The sequence below is a fragment of the Aplysia californica genome, unplaced genomic scaffold (genome assembly GCF_000002075.1).
Source record: "Aplysia californica isolate F4 #8 unplaced genomic scaffold, AplCal3.0 scaffold00425, whole genome shotgun sequence".
Classification (NCBI taxonomy): domain Eukaryota; kingdom Metazoa; phylum Mollusca; class Gastropoda; order Aplysiida; family Aplysiidae; genus Aplysia; species Aplysia californica.
This window is the reverse complement of record NW_004797695.1, coordinates 272,828-299,348: the sequence shown is the minus strand read 5'-3', so window position 1 is coordinate 299,348 and position 26,521 is coordinate 272,828. Positions and strand designations below refer to the sequence as shown.

Sequence of the window (26,521 nt, the reverse complement as noted above, 5' to 3'; positions counted from 1 at the left end):
GTGTTTGTGTGTGTGTGTCATAAGATACTTATAGATTGTCAGTTTTAAGTCTTCATTGCCTTCAATAGATACACGATGCATTGAGAGTGTATCTATGACCCATAACATTTACACCTATAATTCTTCAACCTCTTTTCATAAGTAACATCTCCCATTCTTATAGAAAAAAAACAATAGGACCCCCCCCCACACACACACCCAAAAGACACCCATTCCTACTATCCAAATGGTCCCTAAACGCCACTACTATGTACATATGGGCGTTAATCGGTTTAAGTAGTAAGATATTAAAAAAATACTTGTAAATAAATAGACAAATAATATTGTACCAAATATTAACAAGTGCCCATGTGAATTGCTTTGTCCGAGGGCTAAAATGTTGTTGGTTAAGATCACCCTGATTATAATGATATTATACTATAATTGCCCTTCCAAACTCTGGCCATTGCACGACAATACTAGAGATCTAGTTCAACCAAATATTGACAGTACCTTATTCTGATATATATCTAATTATTGAAAGAGAGACATAATATAGAGTGTCTGAATTAATCTTTTTAAAGCCCTTTTGGGTACATGTTTGAAGCAGCTAAAAGGGAAAAAACGAAACCCCCCCAAAAAAAAAAAGGTAAGAAAAGAAGAATATCACTGCGGACTTGTCAGTCTTGCGGATATATTCAAAGCTGTTACACCGGCAATGCTCTTCTGTTTAGAAGTTCGAAAAGAATAAAGAGGAAGTAGACAGGGGAGGTCACTACCATTGTAAAAGGTAAACATTGCAAAACATTGGCACATGCCAAAATACACCGACATAACTAACAGGTGTTGTTGCGCTGACGCCCTGAAATCATACTGCTGTCACTGACAAACTTTGAGGCCCAGTGTACTGATAGTTTGAATGCTCTGAATAGGGTAAGGTTCGGTTCACTGTTTTTAATTTATGTCCATTTTTCAATATTATTCATAAAGTATGCCATCATTATTCGGACTCGAGTCCAAATAACATTTTTTCATATTCGGACTCAAGTCTGAATAGCATTTTTTCATATTCGGACTCGAGTCCGAATATGAAAAAATGTTATTTGGACACTGTCTGGAAAAAAGGAAGTGTCTTCGTTCTATAGATCTAACGTTCAGTGCTTCCAGGTTTCCGCCATTTTTTAGTTTCCCCCACACTATATCTGCCGATCCGATGCCCGCCGCCTCATTGATACGCCCCCCCACCCCCCATGTTTCCCACTTTCTTTGTGGTAGAAAAAGGTAAAATTGAAGATTAGCAGATCACCTGGCACCTGCATATTAAGAGCTGTGTAAAAAAAAAGATTTGTTCAAATACACAAGCCTGTGTCATCTCGATTGTTTTACCAAGAAAAAGTTGTGTTGCTGTGTAGAGCCGAGCATAAGGCAACTTTTGATTCCATAGACCAGCGCACAATTCATTACGTAGATCTACGTCAAGACTAGCTTATTATTGTAATGATCAGTTGCCGGGGGGGGGGGGGGGGGGGTGGGGGACTGACGCGTATGCGACATTCAATGCCCGGACCGATAGTGCCCCCCCCCTCCCCGACACGCACACACAGCCGCACGTATGCAGGCCACCCATCCGACCCCGACACACGCTAACGAGCCATCTTTAATTGCTTCTGATGACCTCTTGACAAATAAACATTTATTAGAAGCGCTAACGTTTCAGGCCGGCCTCAAATTCATCATAAGATAAAAACTCGGCTCCTGCACAATTTAACGCCGAAGTGGCTAGCCGTACTTAGATCTAGGTTTGGCCCAATTGACTCAAGCCTGTTAAGTATGGAAGTGGTTATTCTCATCCGGGGTGAGAATAGAAAAACGATCTACCTCTCACCCTGGGTGAGACTTGCTAGCGTAGGCTATTCTCACCCGGTGCGAAACAAGACCTGCTTTTCCTCATTTTAGAATACTGTCTATCGGTGTGGATGATCAAACTGATAAAAGCCAAGAAAAAATTACATTATAGCACAAAAGTAAGCTAATTTGATCGCCTTCAAAGATGCTATGGCTATTTCACTGTTCGAATCGAGCCGAACTATGCTTATTGTTTGTTTTTAAAAATATTTTTCAGATGTGTCTTCAGTTGTAAAGGGGAACTTGGTACGTTTGAATCAGCAAACATGAATCGTTCAAAACAGGCAACATTAGAACAGCTTTGTCAACTTCAACAGAAACCATCACATATAAGGAATATATGTATACTGGCTCATGTGGATCATGGTGAGATAATGTCTTTGTTTATGGTATTGAGAACTTTTTCATATCATAGTTGCCTATACTTTTAATTAAACTTGTTCCTGTATTTGTTGATAATAAATCATGATTAGCACCTGAAGCTCAGAATTACAAAAAGTGTGAACTTTTTCAAATTATTTTCAATTTGTGCATACTGCTGCTTGCAGTATTTCCATTAATAGAAGTTTTTAGAATAGTTTTGGGGATATTGATGTCCTACTTTTACATGGAAAGCTGTATTTTCTTGAGGCATGTTTATTGTATGGGTAATAATACTATCCAAAGTTTGAGTGATTCTAACCTTTACTTTACTCTCACTTTGTTTCAGGAAAGACAACATTAGCAGATGCCTTGGTCGCCAGTAATGGCATTATATCTAAGCGAAATGCTGGCAAAGTAAGTAGTTCAGCTCAAGTTTTGTTTTTTCTTCTCTCAGCAATCTCTATGTTAATAAATGCATCCTGCGTCTTCTGAGTTTTCTATTCAATTTTGTCATGGCAATGATTATGTGTATGTGCTCGTCTCCTGCCAAAGAGAATGTGTCAGGAAGTTCTATTTTGAGTACAACATGTACTAAATAAATTTATGTTTTAAATTTATGTATCGTTATGGGGCAGCATTGGCTTATAATGTGGGAAAAAGAATTCTTAGAGAAGTTCAAATGTGAAGGCACACCTATTAAGCTCATAACTTTCGTTGCCTTTTCTAGAAGTTGTTTGCTACTTTCTTCAATGTATTTCAGATACGCTACATGGACAGCAGAGCAGATGAACAAGAAAGAGGCATCACTATGAAGTCAAGTGCAATAACTTTGCTTTATGAGAAAACACATCAAGGTAAAGTTCATCAGTTACTGATGTGAGGACTTACAAGGAGTAAGCTCTAGCTTTAAAAAATGACAATGAAAATGTGTGTGGTTAAACGTGCAAAAGGTGGAATTGTGTAGGAGGGGGGAAAAATTCTTCCTTTAGTGATTTCCACTTGAAGCAGGGTGACTGGTTTGAGTGCAGATAGGTAGGTCAGGGAAAGGTAGGAGATACTGAAGGGTGTGATGAGTATCAATGGTAGGCTGAGAAACTCTTGGTGAACACTTCATAAAGCAGATTTCTTGTGTGTATAGGGAGGGGGGGGGGGGAACAAGGATATTTGGATTTTCCTTGAGAGGTCTTTTCTTCCTTTGCCTTTGCCTTTCTTGTTTCTGTTTGTATGTGATATTCTTACAGTGTATGTGTTTTAGCTTACTTGATTCTACTCATGTTGCAGTTATGATTATTACATATGTATATATATGTAGTGTTTTACTAGTTGCTTGTGGGGTACTTTTAAAGGTTGATTTGGCAATGCTTGTGCTCATAAATGATTTTCAGTTAGATGTGCATGTTTACTTGTTCCTGTTTAACACTAATTAACTCGTTGTCATGTTTAGGGGTGTAAATGCAGTTGGAACTCTTGATTCTTGTTCCATGTTCAATGTTGTGTGTGTTTTGAGCTCCCTTGGATAACTATATACATTTAATAAGCTACACTTTTAGTTTCTTTCAGTGCATTACCCCTTCACAGTCAGTAACATTATAAAATTCTTCTGTTTTCTTGACATTTGCTACACAACAGATTTCCCACCAATATTCTGAAAGCTAAGTTTCGATCTGCTGGTTTGCTTTCGGTCACTTGTATTTCAGTCACTTGTTACTTTCAGGTGTGCATCCTCAGCAGTATCTGATCAACTTGATAGATTCTCCTGGGCATGTTGATTTCTCCAGTGAAGTTTCTACTGCTGTGCGTCTCTGTGATGGAGCAGTTGTTGTTGTGGATGTGGTGGAAGGGGTTTGCCCTCAGGTTTGTTTGGCTTTAGTATTTGCTCCTCTTTTTCTTACGGATTGATGAATACGATGTAGTTCATCAAATGTGCAAGACTTCTGGTTTTGTCTGGGAAATGTTCACTTTAGTGTTTTTATGAGTAACATTAAAAAAAAAAAAAGATTACATGCAAGACCTTAAAAATAACCTTACTTTGAGGATTGAAAAATTGCTTATCAAGAAATTTTTAACCTTTTAACCCGAACTTTGAACAAAATCAACGTGCTGTGAACTATTGTGAATGCAACCAATTTGTGCTTCATGTGCTCATATAACCTTATGTAGTTTTGAGTGTCGTAAAATTGTTTCTGCACTAAACTGAGAAATTGAAAAATGATAAGAAATATGATATAACCTTTACCGCAAGTGGGTTAAACATAGAAGAGCTTTAATTTTCTTGTTTGTCTTGCATTTTTAAAAGTAATCTGTCTTAATGCGTTAATTTCGAGTAAAGGTGTAAAGGAAGTATTTAAGATGCTGTTCTTTTTCTTTCTTTTTTTTTTTTGTGCTCATAATCTTGTAGAAAGGACAGAAAGAGTCAGTCCTCACAGCAGCAAGAATATATATATATTGTAAATTCTTTACGGATATGTTAGCTGTTGTAAGCCTCACTGCTGTTGTATATGCTGCATGTATTTATTTATACAATTTCTTTCTACTTTGATTCTTAGACCCAGGCAGTGCTGCGTCAGGCATGGTTGGAAAATATACGACCCATGCTAGTGTTAAACAAAATGGATCGTCTTATATCTGAGTTGAAATTCACCCCTCTTGAAGCATACTACCATCTTATTCAAGTCCTGGAGCAGGTAAGGGAGATAGTTTATAACATTTCAGCCATTTGTTAACAATTTCATTGCGGTTTGGGGGGGGGGGGTGGGGTGTGACTGATATTACAACATATGACATTATTTTACAACTGAAAGCCTGTTGACGCACAATGGTGGAATTTTGTTTCTGTTTCTGGGTTTTTTTTATGAGCACAGTGTGTGTTTGTATGCTCTCATTTTTCAATATTTTTTTATTTGGGTGTTTTAAAATTATGATTGTTGTCTTGTGTGTACTTGTTAAAGGGTTTTCTTCCTTGAACATTGCGTATACGTCGTATGTTTTATAAACTTTTCTTTTCTTATTTTCGTTTGCTTTAAGAAAAGCTTACAGTAATATATGTTATATCATCAAGATAATTTGTAATCTTTGTTGTATGGGTACTGTGGAATACTTTGTTGACTTATCTGTTTTCATGCCATTTATGTATAAAGATGACGCTGTTTTGAACATGGCCCCCCTCTCATTTGGCTCGGTTGTATTCTTAACCGGAGATCTTGTCGTCTTTCAAATCTCTCAAATGACTTTGCAATGTTGAAAAGTGCGATATAAACTCTTAACATACTGTACTGCTTTGGAGCTCTTGGAATGGCAGGTATAATATTAATATGAAATGTATAAAAAATGCAGGGAAATGTATTGATTGGGAAAAATCACAAGTAGTTGAAAATGATTGATGTTGATGAGTACTTAATTGTGAGTCTTTAAAAAAAAAATGTTTGGCCTCATTTATGTTACATGCACATGACATGTTGATTCTAAACAAAGTTTACTGTTTGTTTCATTCATCTATCTTGTGTCCTCATAACAGGTCAATTTGATCACCAACCAGTTGTTCATCTCTGAAGCTATGGACAGGACATCAAAGGTAAGATGTGATTTTGTTTATGTGAATTTTGTTTTGTTTCTAATCTTCTTGCTTCAGTTGTGTGTTGTCAGTGGTACATGTATTGAATAGTAGATCTGATGTTTATTTGTTTAAGTTATATTTTTTTATTTTTTGGATTTTTGTTGTATTTTTTTTTAAACTGTCAAAACAGATCATTTTTGTGGTGTGGAAATGCGATTATTGGACATAGTTTTCAAGCTTAAATATATATCAAAATGTATTTTCCTCAGGACAATGAAGAAGAAAATGAAGACAGTGCCGAAACTAATGATCCAAAGGTAAGTAGCATTGCATTGCCAGGTTTAAAAATACAGATAACTTTACACAAATAAAAGAATGCAACTAATGTTAGGAAAAAAAACATAGTTTGAAAATTTGAAACAGTTGTTTTCTTTTTCTTATTGAATTTGTATATTGTTGTGTTGGTTTCCATTTCATCAAAATATTAAGTCGAATTGAACTGATTTGTTTTGTGAAACTCTTTGAAGAATATCAATGTTTCTCAAAGAGTAATGAAATATGTATCGTTTTCCTTCTTGGTGTCTTGACAATGGATTGTCAAATGACCAATTCAAGTTATGATTAGGAGACTTTCCTGTAAATATGAACAATGATTTTTTCTTGTTCTTGATATGTCATCACATGTTTTTGTTTCTCGTCCATGAAAACAGTAGTTTGAAGACGCAAGAAGAGAAGCTAAACCTTACTTTTCGTGGATCTTTTTGAATTTGATAATCCCAGTACTTCATACTCTGAGAATTTCATAGAAAGTTTGTACCATGGGGAAAAGAGTGAAAATATTTGACGCCCTCCAAATATTTATTCTTTTTTTTTTCAGTCTTACGACTGGACGGTGATTGAGGATGAAGAAGAGAACAAAAACATCTACTTCTCCCCCGAGTTGGGAAATGTCGTCTTTGCAAGTGCTTATGATGGATGGGGCTTCTCGTAAGTAGACATTTGACAGTTTTGATAAGGAAGAAAACAGTTACCTGAGTAGTCTGACAGATTATGATCTTACTTTTATGTTATAAAAGTTTTGTTGTTATTGAGTGTTAATGAATTAGGATGGCTTTTGGCCACGTGAAATTGTCAGTGGTCTTTTAAATTTTGCGTCTCTTGTAAAGTTTTATTCATATCATTACTTTTTGTACTTGTTAAAAATAATTAAAAAATTTCTCTCGTATTTAACATACTTTTTAAAAAATGCTTGAGAGACAAGGTGTCCATACATTTGAATATGATTACAGATTCCTTGGTACTGTCTGTTGTTGTTTGCCTTGGATGTATGTATTGACTGTGGTGAATGAAATTAATGCAAGGAATATATTAGCAGCCTTTCTTTGTTCTTTGATTGAGCCAATAAAATGTGAAGACGAAGTCCTGAAGCAGCCAGTGTTGCTTTCTTCCGTAGAGTGAAAGACTTTGCCCGCATGTATGCAGCCAAGTTAGGTACGAAAGAGTCAGTTCTCCTGAAGACATTATGGGGAGACTATTTCATCAACATGAAGTCCAAACGCATAGTAAAAGGTGCCCAAGTAAGTACTTTTTGTTTATGTCCAAATTGTTTGTTGATGTCCTCCCTTCTAGATTTATTTGTTCTTAAGGGGAGACGTACACTCCCAGAAAAATTTTCTAGACGAATGACTTTTATTCACTTTCATGCAATTGTGCGAGAAGTTCATAGTTAAATAGGATGTACTAAGGGTGAACTTGTTGATTTGTTTCTGTGGTGGCCATCTTGGATTTAAAAACCAGTTTCTTAGTGCATAAGAATTTCATAGAAAGAATTGAAATTACAGCCTGAAATTTGGCCGACAGGTGCAAACCTATATGGACTGGGGATCTATGTAAGGATTTTGACATATCTTTAAAAATAGAATAGTGAGCCCAAAGTCAATGGACCCCCGAGAGTAAGTTGATGAAACTTTGGGGTATGTGTCACAAAAAATTTGAGTATTTCCACAAGTAACCTATATTTTCCAATTTCCTCTCACAGATCCCCAGAATAGGTCATAAAACACTTGTATGCCAAATTTGAAGCTTCTAGCTTCAGTAGTGTATGAAAACTGCGTGCTCCAAGGAGGTCACATATGTTAAAAAGCAGATTTTGAGAAAAACAGAAAAAACAGGCATTTTTTAACGGTTTTTCAGTTCAGTATGCAAATTTCAAACGCCCCTTTAAGTCATTTGGGGTGTTTTTTTCAATAGTTTCGTCTTTGTGACCCGATAGAACTGATGTCAGGATGTATTTCCGCAAAATACAATTATAATTTATTAGATATTTTGAAAAATTTGATCGATATTCTCTGGGATCGCCGACCCAGGTCTTCCCTTCACTTGTGTTCAAGAGAGCTGTACAGATATTGTCATTGTTTGTAATTTCAAACGACTTCAAGACTGCAAAGTGTTGCCTTTCAACTTTTGTTAATGAGTAGTACACGCTAGATCAGTACACATAAAGAAAAAAAAATCTTTGGATGTTTTCCTTTTCTTTGATAGCTTTATATGGGAAATTGTTTGACATTTTTTGTGTGTCTTCATCAACTCCCTCTCACCCTCTCCTACTGTTCGGCTCTGCGCTGTCTTCTTAAAACAATGAGAAAAGAGTTACATTTTGTGGTTTGGGATCCTTCAGTACAAGTCTTCCCAGAAAAGTAGGTGTACATCCATCTTCTGGACATTGTTCATGCTACACTTACATCCAGGGGAATGAGGAATATTTTCATTTTCACTTGGAATATGTTTGTATCTACAGTCCAAAGGGAAGAAGCCTCTGTTTGTGCAGTTTGCCTTGGAGAATATTTGGGCTGGCTACGATGCTGTTTTGGAACAGAAGTAAGTATTGCTGGTGACTATGAAAAAGTAAGAGTTCGAAAACATGTCATGTGAATATTATATTGATAATATGACTTACAAGAATATTTTTACTACCCTTTGTGTTGGATAATAGAGTATGTATTTAAAAAAGAAATTAAAGTTTTATGCACATAAGTTATTTTGAAGGAGTATGGTACTCTATTGTTGACCACCGCTTTCATAAGATAATTTTTTTGATAATGCAAACTTTATATTACCCAAATTATTGAATGTTAGGTTTTAATTATATGCCTGGATATTTAACTGATGCTGAACTTCCAATGATATGCATAGCGCATACTGAGTATACCGATTGCCTTTTACCGCTTTAGTGAATGCTTGCCCACATATAGATGCTGCTTGCATTACGCAGTGAAAATATGAAGCCTGTTCAATGACAGGCCTCTGGGCAGGGTACTTTTGATTTTTTTTTCTTTGTGGGCTCTTTAGTTTTGCTGTGAACATGTCCATACTCAGCATCTCCTTTAGTAAGTGTATTCCTTGTAGTTCAATGACATCATGGTGCCCCTTTAACTGAAATTGCCTCTGTCTGACCTTTTTAAAAAAACATTGTAATTCCTTTTCCTTAAATCTTTCTTAACGGGAGGAGCTACCCTTGAGGATCATTTTCTATGTTTGTTGCCCAAGATCAAATCTAAGTACACATATAAGTTAGACGTAGTAAAATCTCTTGATACGCAATTTTATTTTGGTATAGCTACAGCGGTTGCTATGGAAACGGCCGCCATTTTGAAAATGAACAATGAATTTCAAATCCCTAAGGCTTTCTTATTTACAGACCACATTTGACCACATTTGGTGAGAGTATACCTGAACCAGACCCTACCAGAGTAACAGCAAGTTTTTTTCAATAAGCGCAGAAGAAATAAAAATATGACGAATTTCCCAAAGTATAAACATTTTTTTTCTAAATTTAGGTTGCGTAATCGCTTGCCAATGGAAAAGTATTATTTTTTTCGCAAATATCTCTCTGTTACATTGATGGCAGCCTTACCATGTTTCCTGAATGTTTCATGTCAAAAGGATGAAAACTAAGGAAGGAGTAGGGAAAAAACCGCACAAAAATTACATTTTGCGAAAATCGACAATAATTGAGAAAATTCACTATATTAATCCATCCTCATGTTTTTAAAGGCAATTTACCTGGAGAATAAAGTCTTTCTCAATTGTATCCATGCTATTTTTAGACAAAAATTGGTTGATCTTCAAAAATTAGCCAACATAAAATGTGAATAGCCTGACCCAAAATCTGCAAAATCAAGGGTCGCTCCTCCCCTTAAAGAGTATCTTATCTCAAATATATCTTTTGGTCTGTTGCTCAAGTTGTGATAATGATTCCTTAACTCTTTGCTCTCTGCCTCACTTGACACTTACTGTAAAATAAGTGTTCTTCTGTTCCCCAGGGACAGTGCAATGACAGAAAAGATTGTCAAATCTCTAGGGCTGACCATCACGACCAGAGACACGAGACACAAAGATCCTCGGATACTTCTACAGGCCATCATGAGCCAGTGGCTTCCCTTGTCAGATGCAGTGCTGGGTAAATGTTGAACTTGTGTGTTCAGGCTTTCTCCAGGCAAAGCTTGAAAAGGGGTTAATTTAAAGTCTTTGGGTATTTCCTTCATTTTTTTTTTTTTAGTTTTTGTATTTTGAGCCGTCTCTTGGCCCAGCTGATTTCTATAAAGAAATACTGAAAATTTTTCTGAGTGTTGTACAGTCTGGGACTGGGGATAATAGTTATAAAGCGTTTAGAGCATGGATCTGTGCTATATAAATGCAGTTATGGCTATTATTATTATTATTATTATTATTATTATTATTATTATTATTATTATTATGATCATGATGTTGTACTAGTTGTCTGATTTAGCAGTTTGTGCAATTCTGTCTCAAAGAGTGGGCCATGGGGATATAAATAGTTTGTTTTCTTGCCGACATGTGGCAAATATTCTGTGGTAGGGGTGGCACCTTTTCTCTGCTCATATTGTATCTGCTGTTCAGCTCTTTTTCATACGGTCATACGGATCTATTGACCAAGTCTTGCCAAAAATAAACCCACAAAAGCCCACAGGTGGGGCCTGCTGTTTAGAATGATCTGAATCAAGTAGAGTGTCGTTCTCATTCAAAACCAGCCCAATTATCAGTCTCCCTTTGTTGACATATATGCCAGGCCTTGGGATTGCTTAAAGCATCGATTGATATACCATGTAGTATTTGTTCTGTTCTTGCAAAGTTTTTTTTTCTAATTTTACATGGTAGCTTTCTGTCTGTGTTCCCAATTATTATATATTTTGTTTAAATGGCAGTACCATAAGAAGGCTGACTGAGATCTGGTTATGTGTAAAGAAATTGTTTTGTTTAGTTCTCCTGTGTTTCTTTTATATTTTTGTGTTTTGGTTTGGGGGGGGGGGGGTGTGAGTATGAATATGAGACCTATCAGCTTTGCTGCTGAAAAAATCTATCCTTAAGGGAGGTACAAATGAAACTGTTAACCACAGTCTTAGATAACTTTTTAAATTTGCTCCTATGATGTATAGTCATTGCATTCTTTCTGATTACTCTGGCTTCAATGTTTTTGTATGTTTTTTTCCCCTAGACACTGTTGTGACATGCACCCCGTCACCTTTGAAAGTGTCAGAGGAGAGAGTGGAAGCCCTCATGTGTAGCCAGAGCCGACAGTTCTCCTCACTGCCAGAGCCTACACAAAGTTTAAAGTCAGGTACAGTTGGCCATCAGATTGTTGCTCATTTAAGTAGTGTCTGCCTGCTGAATGGAGAGGAATCACAGAAATTGATGTACACAAAAGTCGGAAAAGACAGAAAATTCAGAAAAGACATGGAATAACATCAAGGCTAGCCCAAGATAGATAAAGGTAGAAAGTGTTTGTTCGTGGCCTATACAGGGTGCAGAGTGAGAAAGGCAATGATGATGATGATGATGATGATGCCTGCCTGAAGTTGTTCATTAATGAAGAAAAACATTGAATATTTTAAATTTGGTAGAATAAAATATTTTTTGACAGATTTGTGTTTGTATGTGTAAAGGCTTTGGTCAAACATCGTTTTCATGCTAAAATTGAATAACTACAAAAATTTTTATTTTGCTTTTTTTTTTCCGAAACATTTTCTACAAAGCATATTATGCTGGTTAAAAATTTATATTCAGGTAAACATCCAAAAGTGGACTTTTTTAACTGTATGAAAATTGATAACTCGAGGTTATTTTTTTTTTAATTTGTTTTTTTTTTTACTTCTCCTGAAAAATTCACATGATGTCACTTATCTGATTTTATCATGACAGCGCCGATATGATTTTCTGTTTCATTTTGTCGGCAAGATTTGAGTTGTAGTGTAGTCCCTGTAGTAATATTTAAGCAGTTGATTATGGCTGCATGAGTTCATGTTTTGTTTGTCTGACATTAATTACTTTACTGCCGGGTCTGCTGTATACTTTTTAAAAATAGACCAAGGCCAGCTTGGGCAGAGAATTGAAAATGATAAAACTGAAATCAAGGGGTAAAGAGAAAGAATATCCTTCCTCTTTAAAATTTGTTACAACTAGTAGTCGTCACAAGTGCATGTTTTGAGAAGTATATGCTTTGAAAAGTCATCTTTCATCTCAGTAATGTCTTTTGTGCAAGATATTTTTGTTGCTTGTTGTAAGATCTTTGAGCTGGTTTTTTTCCCCCCCAGATTTTCTTGCGTGCAGCTCTTGTCCTGAGGCGCCTGTCATTCTCTATGTTTCTAAGATGTTCCCAATGGAAAGAAAATGTTTGCCTCAGCACAGGGCAAGGTAATTTCATTGTTTTTGGTTCCTCTTTTTTTATAAAAACAAAACACTATCTGCATCAGAAAGGGCAATATCATTTGGTTGCTTTTAAGCACAAGGGCGCTACAGTAGTCTCCGCCTAAGATCCCGCCGCTTAAGATCCCGTTGTTTTAGGAAAACAGAATTTTTACTATACAAAAGTCACCCCTAAGATCCCGCTCTGATGGTCTACATTCGGCTAAGATCCCGCATTTCAGATCATAATTTGCTAAACAAAAACCCGGGCGGGCACAGCCGATCAACCTAGAGTGAAAAGTTGAAATCAATAAACTGTCCGTCGCGTCAAAGATCAACCACTATCGTGAATGTGATCACATACACGTTGTAAAACTCGATGAAGCGATGCAATGTTTGCCCCAGACGGGATCATACCGAGGTGTGAACTGACCGACGCGTTTGTTTTCCCCACGCATCGCACTCACACCTGAGCTCGCCACCTAAACTTGCATCACTCGCTGGGTGGGTAGGGCCTACACCTATACGTTCTTACTGATCGTCTAGGCCTACACGTTCGCTCCAGGCAGGATCACATCGAACCGTGAACTCTTCCTTGACCATTGCAGCAGTTGTCTCTACTCCCGAATTTTCGAGACAGACTGAATTTTAATTGGTGGGTTCACAACGTAATGGTGTGTAACGACAAAGGCGGTTTGGAAGGGGAGGGGGGGGGGGACTCGGTCAGAGATGGAAAGCTATAAATTTTTGACAGGTAAAGAGGAGGGGCAACTGGATAAGCGTAGATCTTGAGACTCATGATAGGATAATAAGTGAAAATGGCACGCCACATCCCACTATGCACCGTGATAGGTCATCAAGGTTAACCACTCTTTGCTCGTCATACGTCATAAACCCACCAAGCGGTCACGTCAGTTCATTGTAGAGTGGAGGGAGACCATTTTACCGATTGTGAGCCTTAACATGGGTCACCATAGATTCTTCCCTGGGTTCATCGGTTAAGATCCCGGTTCGCCTAAGATCCCGCATTTCCTTGCTCCCAAGCACCGGGATCTTAGGCGGAGACTACTGTATCCCGAAAAATGCTGTTTTGAGAAAATTAAAGGTAAAGTTTTTGCCCCTTGTTCAGTTCCTTTAAAAGACATGGAGAGTTTTTCTATAACCAAACAAATATACACTCCAATGAAACCAAACTTCTCTATAGGTGGGGCAATACCCACTTTTGGTGTAGGTCAAGATTTCTGGGAACCCCCGAACTCTGGGTTAGCCCGCTTGTCCTTAAAAGCGACCATTTATCATCTATAATCACCGATTGTGTTGTTACACTGTTGTCCAGGTTTGTTATTCTGTAGCTATGATGCTTTATTTGCAGCCCCTTCTTGACCCATGCTGGCTGAACTTGCCAGCACCTTGTTCTTGTCAAAAGGTCTTTGATTTAACCATTATTTTTTCATCCATACCTTTCATGTATTTTCTGTTGTTTTCTACTTGGTCAAAATCATCTGAAAATGAGCAGATCATAAAAAGTTTTATGTTTTGAGTTGTAATATAGTTCTTTACTTTTGTATTGCTGCGAAGAATAATTTGCTTTGAATCTTTAAGATACTGATGTACTTGTTAGTTTGTAGCATTTAAAATATTATCAACTTTCTTTTCCCTTGAGCTGCAGTTGTTGTATTGATGTGGTCATGTTGTTTATTTGTTGTAATTGTCCTATGTAGGCCTCTGACAGAAGAAGAGCTGCGGCTTCGTAGAGAGGAGGCACGACGGAGACATGCTGAGATGAAAGCCAAAATGGAAGAAAATGCGTCAGAGAGCAATCAAAACACAAATGGAGAGGTTGAAGCACATGGTCATTCCTATCTTAAAGGTATTTTATGTGATGATAGATAAAGCAGTTGGACCCACCTAAAGAGCTTTAGATTATAATGAGAGAAAACGTTGAATATGATGTTTTGTAGAGATGGGGTGTGGGGGGGGGGGGGGAGGGGAGAAGAATAGTGGCCTAGCGGATTGGCCAAAATGTCTTCTTTTTTCATTTACACTCACCTCGGCTCTTTAAATAAGTTATTTTTTGAATGTCCTCAGACTGTGATACCCATACATTTTTATGCTGTTGAAGTGCTTGAGAATTAAAACATTACCAGTGTGATTGAGATTCCTTTGTTTAATTTTAGTTTCTTCTTTCAAGTTTACTCACTTCCAAGTTTAATTTTCCTGGGGTGGCCACTGTCTGTTTACAAATAGTGTAATTTATACTTTGCATATATGTAAAGGAAAAAGTGTGACTAATTGATGTGACTAATACACTTCTTGCCTGACAGAAAGCAACAGTCAAAAGACAGAGGAAGATCCAGAGGAAAATGTCTTCATCGCTTTTGCAAGAGTCTTCAGTGGCACTGTTCGCAAAGGTCAAACAATGTTTTTCTTGGGCCCAAAGCATGATCCGGGAAAGGCATTAGCTGACGTAAGTTGTCATGGCTGAAGGTTGTCTTTATAATTAGCAAGAAAAACTTTACATATGGAGATAATTTTTTGTTGATTTGGAACAGTGCTTGTTAATTTTTTTTATTAGTCATGTCCACTTTTGCTACCTTTAAGAGGGTAAAATTTTCGTACTGCCCACCTACATGTATTTCTAAGTGAGGCATTAAGTAAGACCTGTCAATACCTGGGTGATATTGCCCACCAAAATGACATAAGTGCCCACTGGTGGGCAGTGTCATCTAGATGAGCAAGCATTAATTTGGAACAATCATTATTTTTAAGATGTTTCACTTAACAATACAGCAAATATGCATACATTTTTGTTTTTCTTGGGATACTGAGGAACAGTACTGTACTTGAAATCTCTATTCTGTTTATCTTTCAGTTTAATGACAAGTCTATGGCTGAGCTCTTGAGCCAACCAGATGTCTTGTCGCAGACTCACATCACAGCTGTTGAGATTAAAGACATCTACCTGCTCATGGGCAGAGAACTGGAAACAGTTGATGAGGTACTTGTAATTTTCCCTGTCATTGATCCGGTATTGAACTGTTTTTGCTCTGCTATTATCTCTCTAAACAAAATGTGTTCTAGAGAGTGTCCAACATGCTTGATACGAAACTGCCATTGTGAAATATATTCATATCATTAATTCTTTATTTTCAACGTCATTGAACATTTTAGAGGGTTTCTGTGTTCATATAACTGAACATTTTTCTCAGTCTTGTTTCATACTTGCATTGATGTTTATCATTTTTATTCTCAAATAAATGATCTATTAAATACCTTTGAACACCCTGTGGACTGCTTCCACTAATAAATCTATTTTGTGGTATTATTGTTATTCAAGTTTCTGGAAAGTCTAAGAATTTTCTATTATGTTGCCATAATTCTATCTTTTCAATCTATTGATACATACTGGCTGAGGCTGCCAGCAATTTATTTTCATCAAAGCGTCTTTAAAAAAAACCACTCATCCTCCTCCTTCAACTTATGCTGTAGGTTCCAGCAGGAAATGTTTTGGGCATTGGAGGTTTGGAAGAAAGCATCTTGAAGTCTGGAACTCTGGCTACAACTCTGGCATGCCCAGCGTTCACTGACATGTACTTTGACGCCTCTCCTATAGTGAGGGTAGCAGTGGAGTCTGCACATGCATGTAAGTTTCTTGCACACTTGTCAGGTTTTTTTTTAGGTCTGGCGATGATCAAAATTGATTGTTTTTCCCTTTCAATCTTAGCTTTTGAGGATGCAAGAAAATGCATAGGTATTTTCTGTTTTGTTGTGTAGTTTATTCTAATTCTTCTAAACTGTGGCTGCTTGAAAGACTTTTGTTTTAAAAGAAAACAAAAAAAAGATACCCCAAAAAGTTCAAGTTTTTGTACTACTGCATTGTTTATACATTTTTTAATGGGGAAAGGAACCTGCATTTTTAAAATGGTCCTCTATCGTAGCTTGACTCTGTGTATTGATAGTGTTACAGCAATGTCTGACAAGATATCTGGATTTTTTTGCCCCAAATTATGAACTGATCTTTTAACCATACTGCATTACTTTCCTTCCAGTGGGTTGGAGGGCTGTGAATAGACTCTGCACGTTTGCATGTGTGCAGTGCCTCTAACACTGGGATAACACACATGAACATTTACGATTCTACGTACATGTCAAAGTTAAAATTTATTTTAATTGGTGTGTATCCCCTTGATGACTGACTTGACTTCACAGAAGTTCCCTTAGCCAAACTGCTTAAAAAATTACTATGTTTACCATTATAGTAATCTGTGGAACTTATTGTGTTATCGTTTGTTTGGGACATATTGAAGCCATGCATGACATTGGCTTCTGAATGATCTTTTTTTCTTTCTTTTTTTCTTTCTTTTCTCTTCCTTTGTGTTCTGCTGTTGAATTCGTATACTTTTGTTTAGGAAAGTAAAAGTATTAGAGTTTTTTAAAAAAGCCAACCATTACTTTTTTTTTGTTGGGCTAGGTGATATGAGCAAACTCATTCAAGGGCTTCGCCTGCTGAACCAGGCAGACCCATGCGTGGAGGTGAGGGTCCAGGAAACCGGTGAACACGTGATTATTGCTGCTGGAGAAGTTCATCTACAGAGATGTATTGATGACTTGAGGGAAAGGTGAGTTGCAAGGGATGGAAGTCTGTCTAGGTAATTTGTACATAAAGCTAGGACAAGGTACGGAGATACACACTGATGTCAACAATTGTGTTATGATGTTGTGGAATCAGGCGCTCGTCAATTTTGGGCATATGGGGTTATTGGTATCATCTTAAAGCCCGTTCCTTTACTTTCTGTTTGGTGACAAAGATATCCTTTTATGTTGAATAGAAGTTGAAATATTTGCGATTGAAGGAGGTCAGGGTCGCCTGGTTTCAGAGGTAAAATCAGTGAGAACGTGGCTGTCAAAATTTGGTAACGTCCATAGCCTGAGAGTCCTTGGAAACTGAAAATTTACATTTTTGTGTGGCTTTAATCAATGTTTTTCTGTAAAATCCACACAAAAATGTGTTTTTAAATGGACATAAAAGGTGATGAGCCAAAAAAAAAATTAAAAGAAAATTACCCATCAGCCCAAAAAAATGCAGATTTCTTTGATTTCATTATTTTGACGAGAGCTTGATTTCACCATGATGCCTCACAATTATTGAAAGAACACTGGATAACAGCCTTGAAAATCTATGTGGAAGGGGCTATTGTTCTGCTGGCTCGTGAAATATGGACGAACATTTTCCATTTTTTTCTTTCTTTTTTTTTTGTTTGCTCAACATCTTTTGCATCCACTTAAAACTAATTTCTGCGTGAATTTTACTGAAAAACATTAATCTAAGGCACAAAAAAAAGTACATTTAAATTTGCTCTTTCCAAAGACTCAAGCTTTGGAGGTCACCAAACTTTGGCGGCCATTTTCTTGCAAATTTTTCCACTGACACAAGGTGACCACCACCTCCTTTTAAAGCTAATGTTTCTCCTTCTGTTCAAGATGCATTGGTACCTTTTCTCCAAATGCAAGACAATTGAACAAGCTTTAAGATGATATATAGATTTCCATGCGCCCAAAAGTTGGCGAGCGCCTGATTTCACAGCGTTGTGACACAGATAATATTTGTGGAATCAAAACTGAGTAGTCTGGGACACTTTTGTGACTTTTTAAGGAAAACTTTACCACTAGACCATCTTTTCCCAATGGAGCAAAATTGATCGTGTGGTCCAGGTTTAGAAAGATTTTTTTGGGGGTTAATGTAAGGATGGATTTGTTGTTGTTTTTGGTCTAACGCTTTATTAAGAACAAAGGCAGTGTGTCCTCAGTTGACTTCTTGGCACACAGGCTTCAGAGGGTCCTGCGCACAGGTAGAATGTGTAATCTAAGTGGTTTCCAATCTAAAGTTCCATATGTTAGCCTGTCTGTTTGTTAATGCAGGTATGCCAAAGTGGAGGTGAATGTGTCAAAGCCCATTGTGCCATTCCGAGAGACTCTCACTGTGCCTCCAAAGATGGACATGGTCAATGAAACAATTCTGGAACAAGGACAAGCTGACAAAGAAGAAGATGAGGATGATACAATTCAGGTATTTTATTACTCCTCGTCTCACTGGTGTTGAAAGCATGTTTCAGTGAAACTGAAAATGCCTCCCAGTCATCTTGCTTTTTTTTTCAATTAAAAAAAATTTATGTTCTGTTTGCCCCCTTTTATTTTTGCCTTTTTCCATATATAGATACCTTTACTCAAGATTCAAAACCTTATGTGTCCTTTTACACTTTTCAAGCAGTTTTGCAAGACTCTTACACTTGAGTACCTTGCTCCTGACAGCAGTAAAGTGCATTTTCACTGTTTGAAGTTGCACATATATGTGGTAGTGTATTCTCTGTCTGCATTCTGGCTTTATGTACTTCTGCCTCACTTCTTAGGAAAATTTAAAATTCTTGTTTTCTTAAGTTAAATGTTCCCCTGAAGACATGAAGTCTGCAAGACCTGAACAATGCCTTCAACAGCCGTTTTACTGATTGTTAAAAGTGCTCAAACTGTGGTAACAGTTTTTTTTTAAAGCACTAACTCTGTGGTGAGGAGAGGGACTAAACTTGTTTAATGTTCTTCAGGCTTCAACTGCCGATCGTCAGTGCCATCTGTTGCTGAGAGCTGCTCCCCTGCCAGGTACCGTGGCAGACATTCTCCTACAGCATCAAGAGACCTTGAAAGCCCTAGACTCTATGACTACTGCCAACATCACTGGAAGGTCTGAGCTACAGGTAGGGATTAATCTTTGTAGATTTTACTTTCGATCAACTGCGTATCTTCGAATCTTCCGTGGAGGGGATTAAAAATTATAAAACAATGTTGATAGTATCCAGAATACTATACCTTCAGGGTGATGGGACACACTTTTAGGCCATCAATGTATGGTTTTTAATGGAAAAAAAAATAGGAACCAGTGCCTCTGAGCTACTAAGCTATTTTTTTTTCTCTATTGGTCAAGTTGAACCAGATGGTAAAATGGAAGACGCAGATATGTGACTCTTCCTAGATGGAATAAAACAGTGGCATCACCGTTGATATTTTCATCCAATTTTTCCTCTATGACGGGAGAATGTCTTGTTAGTATTAAGTCAAGCAATATTTTGCTCTAGCTGGGTTTTTTTCGCTTAATGGTACCCAGCTGGGGTTATGATGGGAGAGCAACAGGAAATGTTGTTGAGTGCATTGACTCTGTGCTGTATGCAGGGACCAGATGCTTACTTTTTTAAAACTTTAAATGTTAGGCCAGGAGGTTGATTTGAGTGAAACAGATGTTCTGTATAATCGAGTTGTGGGGTGTCTCTTAAAAGAGTGAGCACTGATTTAGTACTTTTTCTGTATGTTAGTGCTGGTAAGTGTTCTGAAATGGGGCAATGATGTGTGTTATTCTGTGTCTTTAACTTTACAATAGTCAATTTGATTGAGATAAAGCAGAAGAGTAGATTTCTTACCACTTTCTAATGTGTTCTTTTGTTTTTAGAGGGGGAAAAAAAATGATTTCTGTACATCAAAGCTCATGACTCTCATGTAGGCTCTTTGGAAAAGACTATCTGCATTTCTTTTTTTCTATCCAGATGGGCTTTTGTATGAACAAGGCAGCTGTGGAGACATTGCAAACTGTGAAACAACACCTGAAGGAGGAGTTTGAGAAGGCTGGAGGGGAATGGGTCGGTGCTGAGGACAAGATCTGGAGCTTCGGCCCTCGTCGCTGTGGTCCCAATATTCTGTTGAACTGTGTCAAAGGGTACAACAGGCCGTCAGTGTGGCTGTCGTTAGAGGGCGGAGGTGCTGTGGGTAAAGTGGCAGACTTTGACAACAGTGTCATCAGTGGCTTTCAGATTGCCACTTTAGCTGGCCCTCTGTGCGAGGAACCTATGCACGGTGTCTGCTTCATGGTGGAGGACTGGTGGTATGGAAGTCAGGCGAAAGCCTCTGTGTCACAACAGGGTTCTTCAAGCCACAGGTCATCTCCTTGTATTGAGGAAGCGTCTAATGGGAAAGACATAGCAAGTCTCACGAGTGATGAGTGCAATCTCCTTAGTTCAGATCTCAAGTCTAAAGTGGAAATCTGTGACAGCAGCTCTGGGAAGGTTGAGAATGGCGAGGATGGAGAGCTTCCGCTTACTGGGGAAAATGGCCATGCAGTCCAGGAGACTCATGTCTTTCAGGGCAGCGATACAATCCAGCGACAGAGCAACGTGTTTGGCCCTCTGTCTGGTCAGCTCATCTCCACCGTGAAGGAAGGCTGCCGACGAGCGTTCCAGGCACAGCCTCAGCGACTGATGGCCGCCATGTACAAGTGTGAGGTACAGGCCACTATGGAAGTGCTAGGTGAGGACTGAGGGAATGTTCTGTTGTCAAAGACTGAGCTAGAAGATGGACTACATGTATTTTTTTATGAGGCTTTGCAGCCTGATCATCTGAATTGTTATATGTGGGTTGTGGGTGTTTACACTGACGTTGTTGTCCAACAAACTTAGAATTTGTTTGATGTATTTTGTATTAGTTGTTGGGGGTTTTCACTGCTATACAGGTATTACCTGGGTGTTGGTCTTGCCTTTTGAAAGTAAACGCTTGCCTGGTAGGTATCATTAATATAGATCTTGGGTGGGAAGGGAGGGGGGGGGAGGGGGAGCCTTCTAAGGGTTTTATTTCCTCTTTTCCTTTGTTTTTGATAGTTCAAGGCCTGCCTGATAAGTGTCATTTAGAGGTCTTATTTCTTTCAAAATGTACCATTTCTTCTGTGGGGCTTTTTTCTTTCTCTCTAAGGTTTGTGACAGTCTGTTTAAAAATTATTTTCCTCGCTTGAATGGACCAATATATCTTGTACAAAATCCATTTTTCGATTTTTACATAAATTACTTCGACAGCACTGAATTCCAGTTGTGAAAATGAGAGTTAGTGCCAAATGAAACTGAACAGCCTTAACAGTTAAGACAAAAGCTCCCATAATTTGGAAATTGGAGTTTCATGTTGTACAAGAGAGCGCTAGGATCGCATTTTGCAATGATCTTTGAGTTATTAGTCTTCTTCTTTTTAGCCAGGTAAAGAGAAAACCCCTGTAGTTTTGTATTACATTGAACACAAGACGGAGATTTGATTAACTGGTATTCGATTTCAGTTCTCATTAATCTTATTCTGAACGAGACATTAGGGAGGAATTTCTTTTTGAATCTTCAACACTTCCATTCCCTTGTCTGTGATTGGTCCATTGCTATTGGCGGGATCTCAAACAGCATATACTGTAATTGAAATGTAAGTCATTCGATGCACGTAATTGTGTAGGGTCTTTTAAAAAAAAATGCTTTAAGTTAGTAGTAGGCCTACTACTCTTATTATGAGCTTAGAAATTTTGGTTTATTGGAAAATTGTGTATAGGTGGCTCAGAACATCTTTTTTTCTTTGTCACTGTCCCATTGTTACCTTATTTTCTTTCTTCTTTCTTGAGAATTCTGGTACTTCATTTGTTGTTGTTGATATTTATATATTTTGGTTCTTTCTTCTTGCACAGGCAAGCTTCATGGGGTGCTGTCCAAGCGCTATGGTCAGGTACTCTCGGAGGAGATGCAAGAAGGGACAGACATTTTTAACGTGACCGCAGCTCTTCCTGTGGTGGAAAGTTTTGGGTTTTCTGAAGACATACGCAAGAAGACAAGTGGGCTGGCCAGTCCACAACTCAAGTTTTCTCACTGGGAGGTAAGGGCGTGGTAGCTTTGTTTGCATGATCTGTTTTGAATTTTTTTCTGTCTTTTTATTCTTTGCCTTTTACAATGAAAGCTTGAGTTGCTTGCGCTAGACTGTCTCCCTTAGGGAATGGTTTTTGTCATGTCTTAGTCTTAGTCACTGAGAGCTTGCACAGTGAGTCTCATCTCCTCTTCTTGGCCAAGTCTGGTGTCAGGTTTTGTCCATGTCTCAACACAGAAGGTTTATTGGTATCAGCTAGGATGTAGCTTGATTTGTAGGGACCTTAATCTTGGTTTATACACCAGAAAGTGCACCGTCTGTAAACCATAGAGCTATTTTTACATTGCTGCATGTTTTTTTTATTGGATTGTTTGTATTTCTTTTTCATACTCAATGAGAAAGGAGCAAGTTTTTTTTTAGAGCTGGGAACGGCTATTGTCTCTCTGAAAAGCTGATCGGGTAACATAGTTCTTTTATCTACCCCTAGATGTTGACTGTTGACCCATTCTGGGTGCCGACTACGGAGGAGGAGTACACACACTTTGGAGAAAAAGCTGACGCGGAAAACAAAGCCAGGCTCTACATGAATAAAGTTCGCAAACGTAAAGGCTTGAGGACAGACGAGAAAATTGTTGAATTTGCAGAAAAGCAAAGAACTCTAACAAAGATGAAGTAAAAAAAAAAAAAGGATCTCAGCTGAATTCTGCCAATTTTATGAAACACTGAAGGAGCACAATAAAAAAAATTATCTTGTTATTGCTTTAACTTATGAAATGCTGACAGAAGTAGAAGACAAGCAGTATTCATTATGAAAAAAAGGTACTGATTGGCCCATCGTTCTTTTAATGAGGAGACGAGAAATTATATTAAATGGGAACTAGCTTTCTTTAGGATAATGGTTTCGGTTGTGAAATTCATACTTAGTGTATGTGTAATTGGTAATATGTGTCAGATTTTGGGTGGACCTGCCCTCTCTTTTATGCTCCAGGACAATATGAGAGAGTTGTTTGTTGAAAAAAATGTTTGAATATGTGAGTTTTCAGTGTTGGTTCTCTGTTAACACACCATGCTGAGATTAAGAACGTTTCTCATTGGACAAGAAAAATTCAACCCCTGTTAGATTGAAACCCACTCTGTCGGCCTAAATGCCTGTCAGCTGCCTCAAGACCTGGTATTATATCGTGAAATGATTAAAGACTACGATGCTTGGAAGAAAACTCTGTTGTGTTTTGTTAGACACATTTCAGGTCTATGTTTCGGTTTCTGCCTGGCTGTTTTCTTTTCACAAGGATTCAGGATGTTTGTGTCATATTATGGAAATTAGGACACATTTAGTTTTATGAATGACTGGCTTTTTAAAAAACTCTTGTGGTATGGGGAATATCTTTTCTTTTCTTTAATACGTCCACATGGCAGCCATTGTTACTACTGAAAGCACAGATTGCTTTGTTATTGTCTTGGTAATGAGATTTGATCAAGCAAGTATATTGTCTTTGGACAAATAATTAGTGTAATTCCATTGTTTAATTTTAATGACTATCCAAGATAGTGTGTTATTTTGGGTGATTGTTGGCTTGCAAGACAAGTGTGATGTACATAGTGATAAAAGGAACAAGAATTTATAATGTTTTGCTTCTACGAATCATGAAGGGCAAGTCTGATTTTAAAGTGCGATTGTGCAACCACTTGAAGTAGCCTGGTGATGTGTAATCTTTATTTACAAAGATTGATTTTTTTGTGAGTCATTGACAATAAAACAGTCGAAGAATACCCTCTGAGCGCATATTTCTATGTTTGAGACGTACATGTGTGTAGTTTTAAGATGAAAACTCATAATCATATAGCCACAGATGTCATGAGTTTTATTTCTAGGGCTTGAACCCCCGGGGAGACAGTGGAGTACTGATAGTAGGGACAAGTGTTTATTTGAGAGGTCAAGTATAGCAGCACTAGCAGCCCAGGTCACATCGTCAGAGCGCATATGATAGGACATGTCATATCATTTTTCTCTCATCAGGATGAGGAAATTACAATTTTTGTGACGGTCCAGAAATGTTTGTCTGTGCGAAGTCTTTTTTCCCCCCCCCTAATTGTGCAGCGTAGCAGTCTTCCAGATGTACCTTCAGTCATTTCTAAGATGAAGCTTACATTCCTCACAAGGTCTCCAGGTTGAGCTTATTATAATAATATATTGTCTCCTCACCGCACGATTTATAATTTGTGTTGGTTCTGTTGGAGATAGACAGTCGATGTCTGTGGTTCAATGTGGCATTGATAGTCTAGTGCAGTGGTTTTCAAACTTTTTTCACCCACCGCCCCCTTTTTTTCACCCAGCCGAATCCCATCGCCCCCTCCTCCGCCCCAACCATCAATCTGACATAACAACATGCATAATATAATAACAATCACAAATAAAGAGAGAGCTCAAACAGCAGGGTAGAAAGAAAGTAACGTGCCTAAATTCTAATGATTTAGTTCTGAATATTAGTTGGGTCACAAATCACCATCTTTACAGTCTTAAATTAAGCGTGGACGAGAGATAATAAAACACATTTTTCTTCAATCTTATGCAAGGGCATTGAGAACAAAATACTGTCATTTTATGTATATAGTTGTCATCGATACTAAACGACCAGTGTTATTAACATAAATAAAAGTAAAACATGTATTATCACATTTACAGAAGCAAAACGCCAAAAATAAATAAATAAATAAAAACGCCCGTGATCATTGGTTTAAAAAGAGATTGACATTATCTTTATGAAACGTTTTCTCCCATCAACGTGCTGCAATTATTAAGTGGCCTGAGATTTGTATCAAATATTTCCATTGTAGAAAATAAAAATATTATGTTGTTCAAATGTGAGAAATCACACGAAAGAAAAAGTATGCATGGATTTTAGTCTGTAATTATCACCATCGTAATCAATGTCATCATCATCATCATCATCATCATCATCAGTTTCATCAGCAGTGGCAGAACGTGCACATATAAAACTCTGTTAAACAAGTGAATGTTTTGCTTTTAAAAAAAGGAAGAAAAGAAAAAAAAAAGAAAAGACACATTGAGATATCAAGTAAGGGTAAACTACGGAATAAGCATGCGCAAATAAGTTATTGACTCTACCCTAATGGGAAGGATGGACCTGCTAAGACGGAACCAACTTATCAACATCAGGTTTCAGATTGGTCAGTAGCTGACGCAAATCGCTACGCTTCGTCAGCAACCTTGTCACTGCACCGAATCCCCTTTCTACTAGATAGGAGGTGGGAAAAGAGATGAATAACAACTTGATCTTTTCCCACTTGGAGGGATATTTGTCTTGCACAACAGTTTTCAACCAGCATGACTGGTACGGCTTTTTGAACAATGGTTTAATTTCAAAGTCACATTTCATCGTCAAAAGTTCTTTTTCAATTGCTACTTGCAAGTTATCATCTGTTTCAGTGTCCAATGGGTCCAGTATCCAGTATGGAATTTCCAGTTTAAAAATATCAGGAGGCTAAACTTTTTCTTCATATCAGCATGCAAATCTCTGAGGTGGTTGCTATATATATTTGTAGCTTCTCGTCAGAAACGCGCCCTTCTTTCAGTGTCTTCGTCAAGCTAGGAAACTGAGAAATTTATTCTGCCAATGTTTCGGCGGATCATTTCCAATTTCAACAAGAATGACGAAAGCCTTGATTAGGTTGGTGTCATCCCCCTGCAGCTGAAAGCTGAACTGGTTGAACTTTGTGAAAAGGTCTGTGAGGAGCGCAATGTTGTTCTTGTGTTCCTTCAGTTTATTGCAGAGATCACTGTCTGTTTCTTGAAAAAAAAACAACTCCAGCACAGAGTCAAACAGGCAAAATAATAATCGTGTTCAACAAGTTCCTTTCGAGAGTGTTCCTTCCTTCAGTGTGCAAAAGTAAACATTGAAAGTACTCGTCATTTTCAGTGCGCAGCTGTTGAAATAGTCTCGAGTTCAAAGCATGGACTTTGATGTTGTTCACACACTTGATGGCAATGGCCAGTGTGTCATGCAGACTTTCATTCATTTTTTTTGCCCCCAAATTCTGTCTGTGAATGACACAGTAAACACTAAATACTCCATGGACTAATTTCTTCAAGAAGTTCATAAATCCACGTTTCCGACCTGCCATCGACGATGCCCCATCTGTTGCACAGGCGACTATATAAACTATATTGGTCAGAGGGATCTGTATCTCCTCGAAAAATTCTTGGACCACTTTGAAAATGGACTCGCCTTTCTGTTTCCAACATTTTTTCCTCACCCTCTATGAACTGATATCCAGTTAAAGGCTGAGCAGGGGGCTCTCGTG

General features: G+C 37.8%; 1 protein-coding gene across 1 annotated transcript; it reads left to right on the top strand.

The window, feature by feature from the left end:
• The first annotated feature begins 753 nt into the window (after positions 1-753).
• LOC101850740 (elongation factor-like GTPase 1) lies at positions 754-23,968 on the top strand. The gene is made up of 24 exons (XM_005104555.3): positions 754-912; positions 2,102-2,250; positions 2,594-2,661; positions 3,008-3,101; positions 3,962-4,101; positions 4,794-4,931; positions 5,762-5,818; positions 6,070-6,117; positions 6,678-6,787; positions 7,254-7,377; positions 8,598-8,677; positions 10,123-10,259; positions 11,316-11,438; positions 12,412-12,511; positions 14,224-14,372; positions 14,827-14,969; positions 15,375-15,500; positions 15,992-16,145; positions 16,974-17,121; positions 18,422-18,569; positions 19,099-19,248; positions 20,089-20,845; positions 22,026-22,210; positions 22,686-23,968. The coding sequence occupies exons 2-24, from the start codon at positions 2,151-2,153 to the stop codon at positions 22,872-22,874; spliced, it is 3,468 nt and encodes a 1,155-aa protein (XP_005104612.1). The 5' UTR covers positions 754-912; positions 2,102-2,150; the 3' UTR covers positions 22,875-23,968.
• The last annotated feature ends 2,553 nt before the right edge of the window (positions 23,969-26,521 follow it).

Bases quoted from the DNA above. Each gene is read 5' to 3' on its own strand.
- LOC101850740 (XM_005104555.3), top strand. From the start codon at position 2,151: ATGAATCGTTCAAAACAGGCAACATTAGAACAGCTTTGTCAACTTCAA. The intron at 12,512-14,223 runs GTAATTTCATTG...TGTCCTATGTAG, and splicing joins TTGCCTCAGCACAGGGCAAG to GCCTCTGACAGAAGAAGAGC. The intron at 20,846-22,025 runs GTGAGGACTGAG...CTTCTTGCACAG, and splicing joins GGCCACTATGGAAGTGCTAG to GCAAGCTTCATGGGGTGCTG.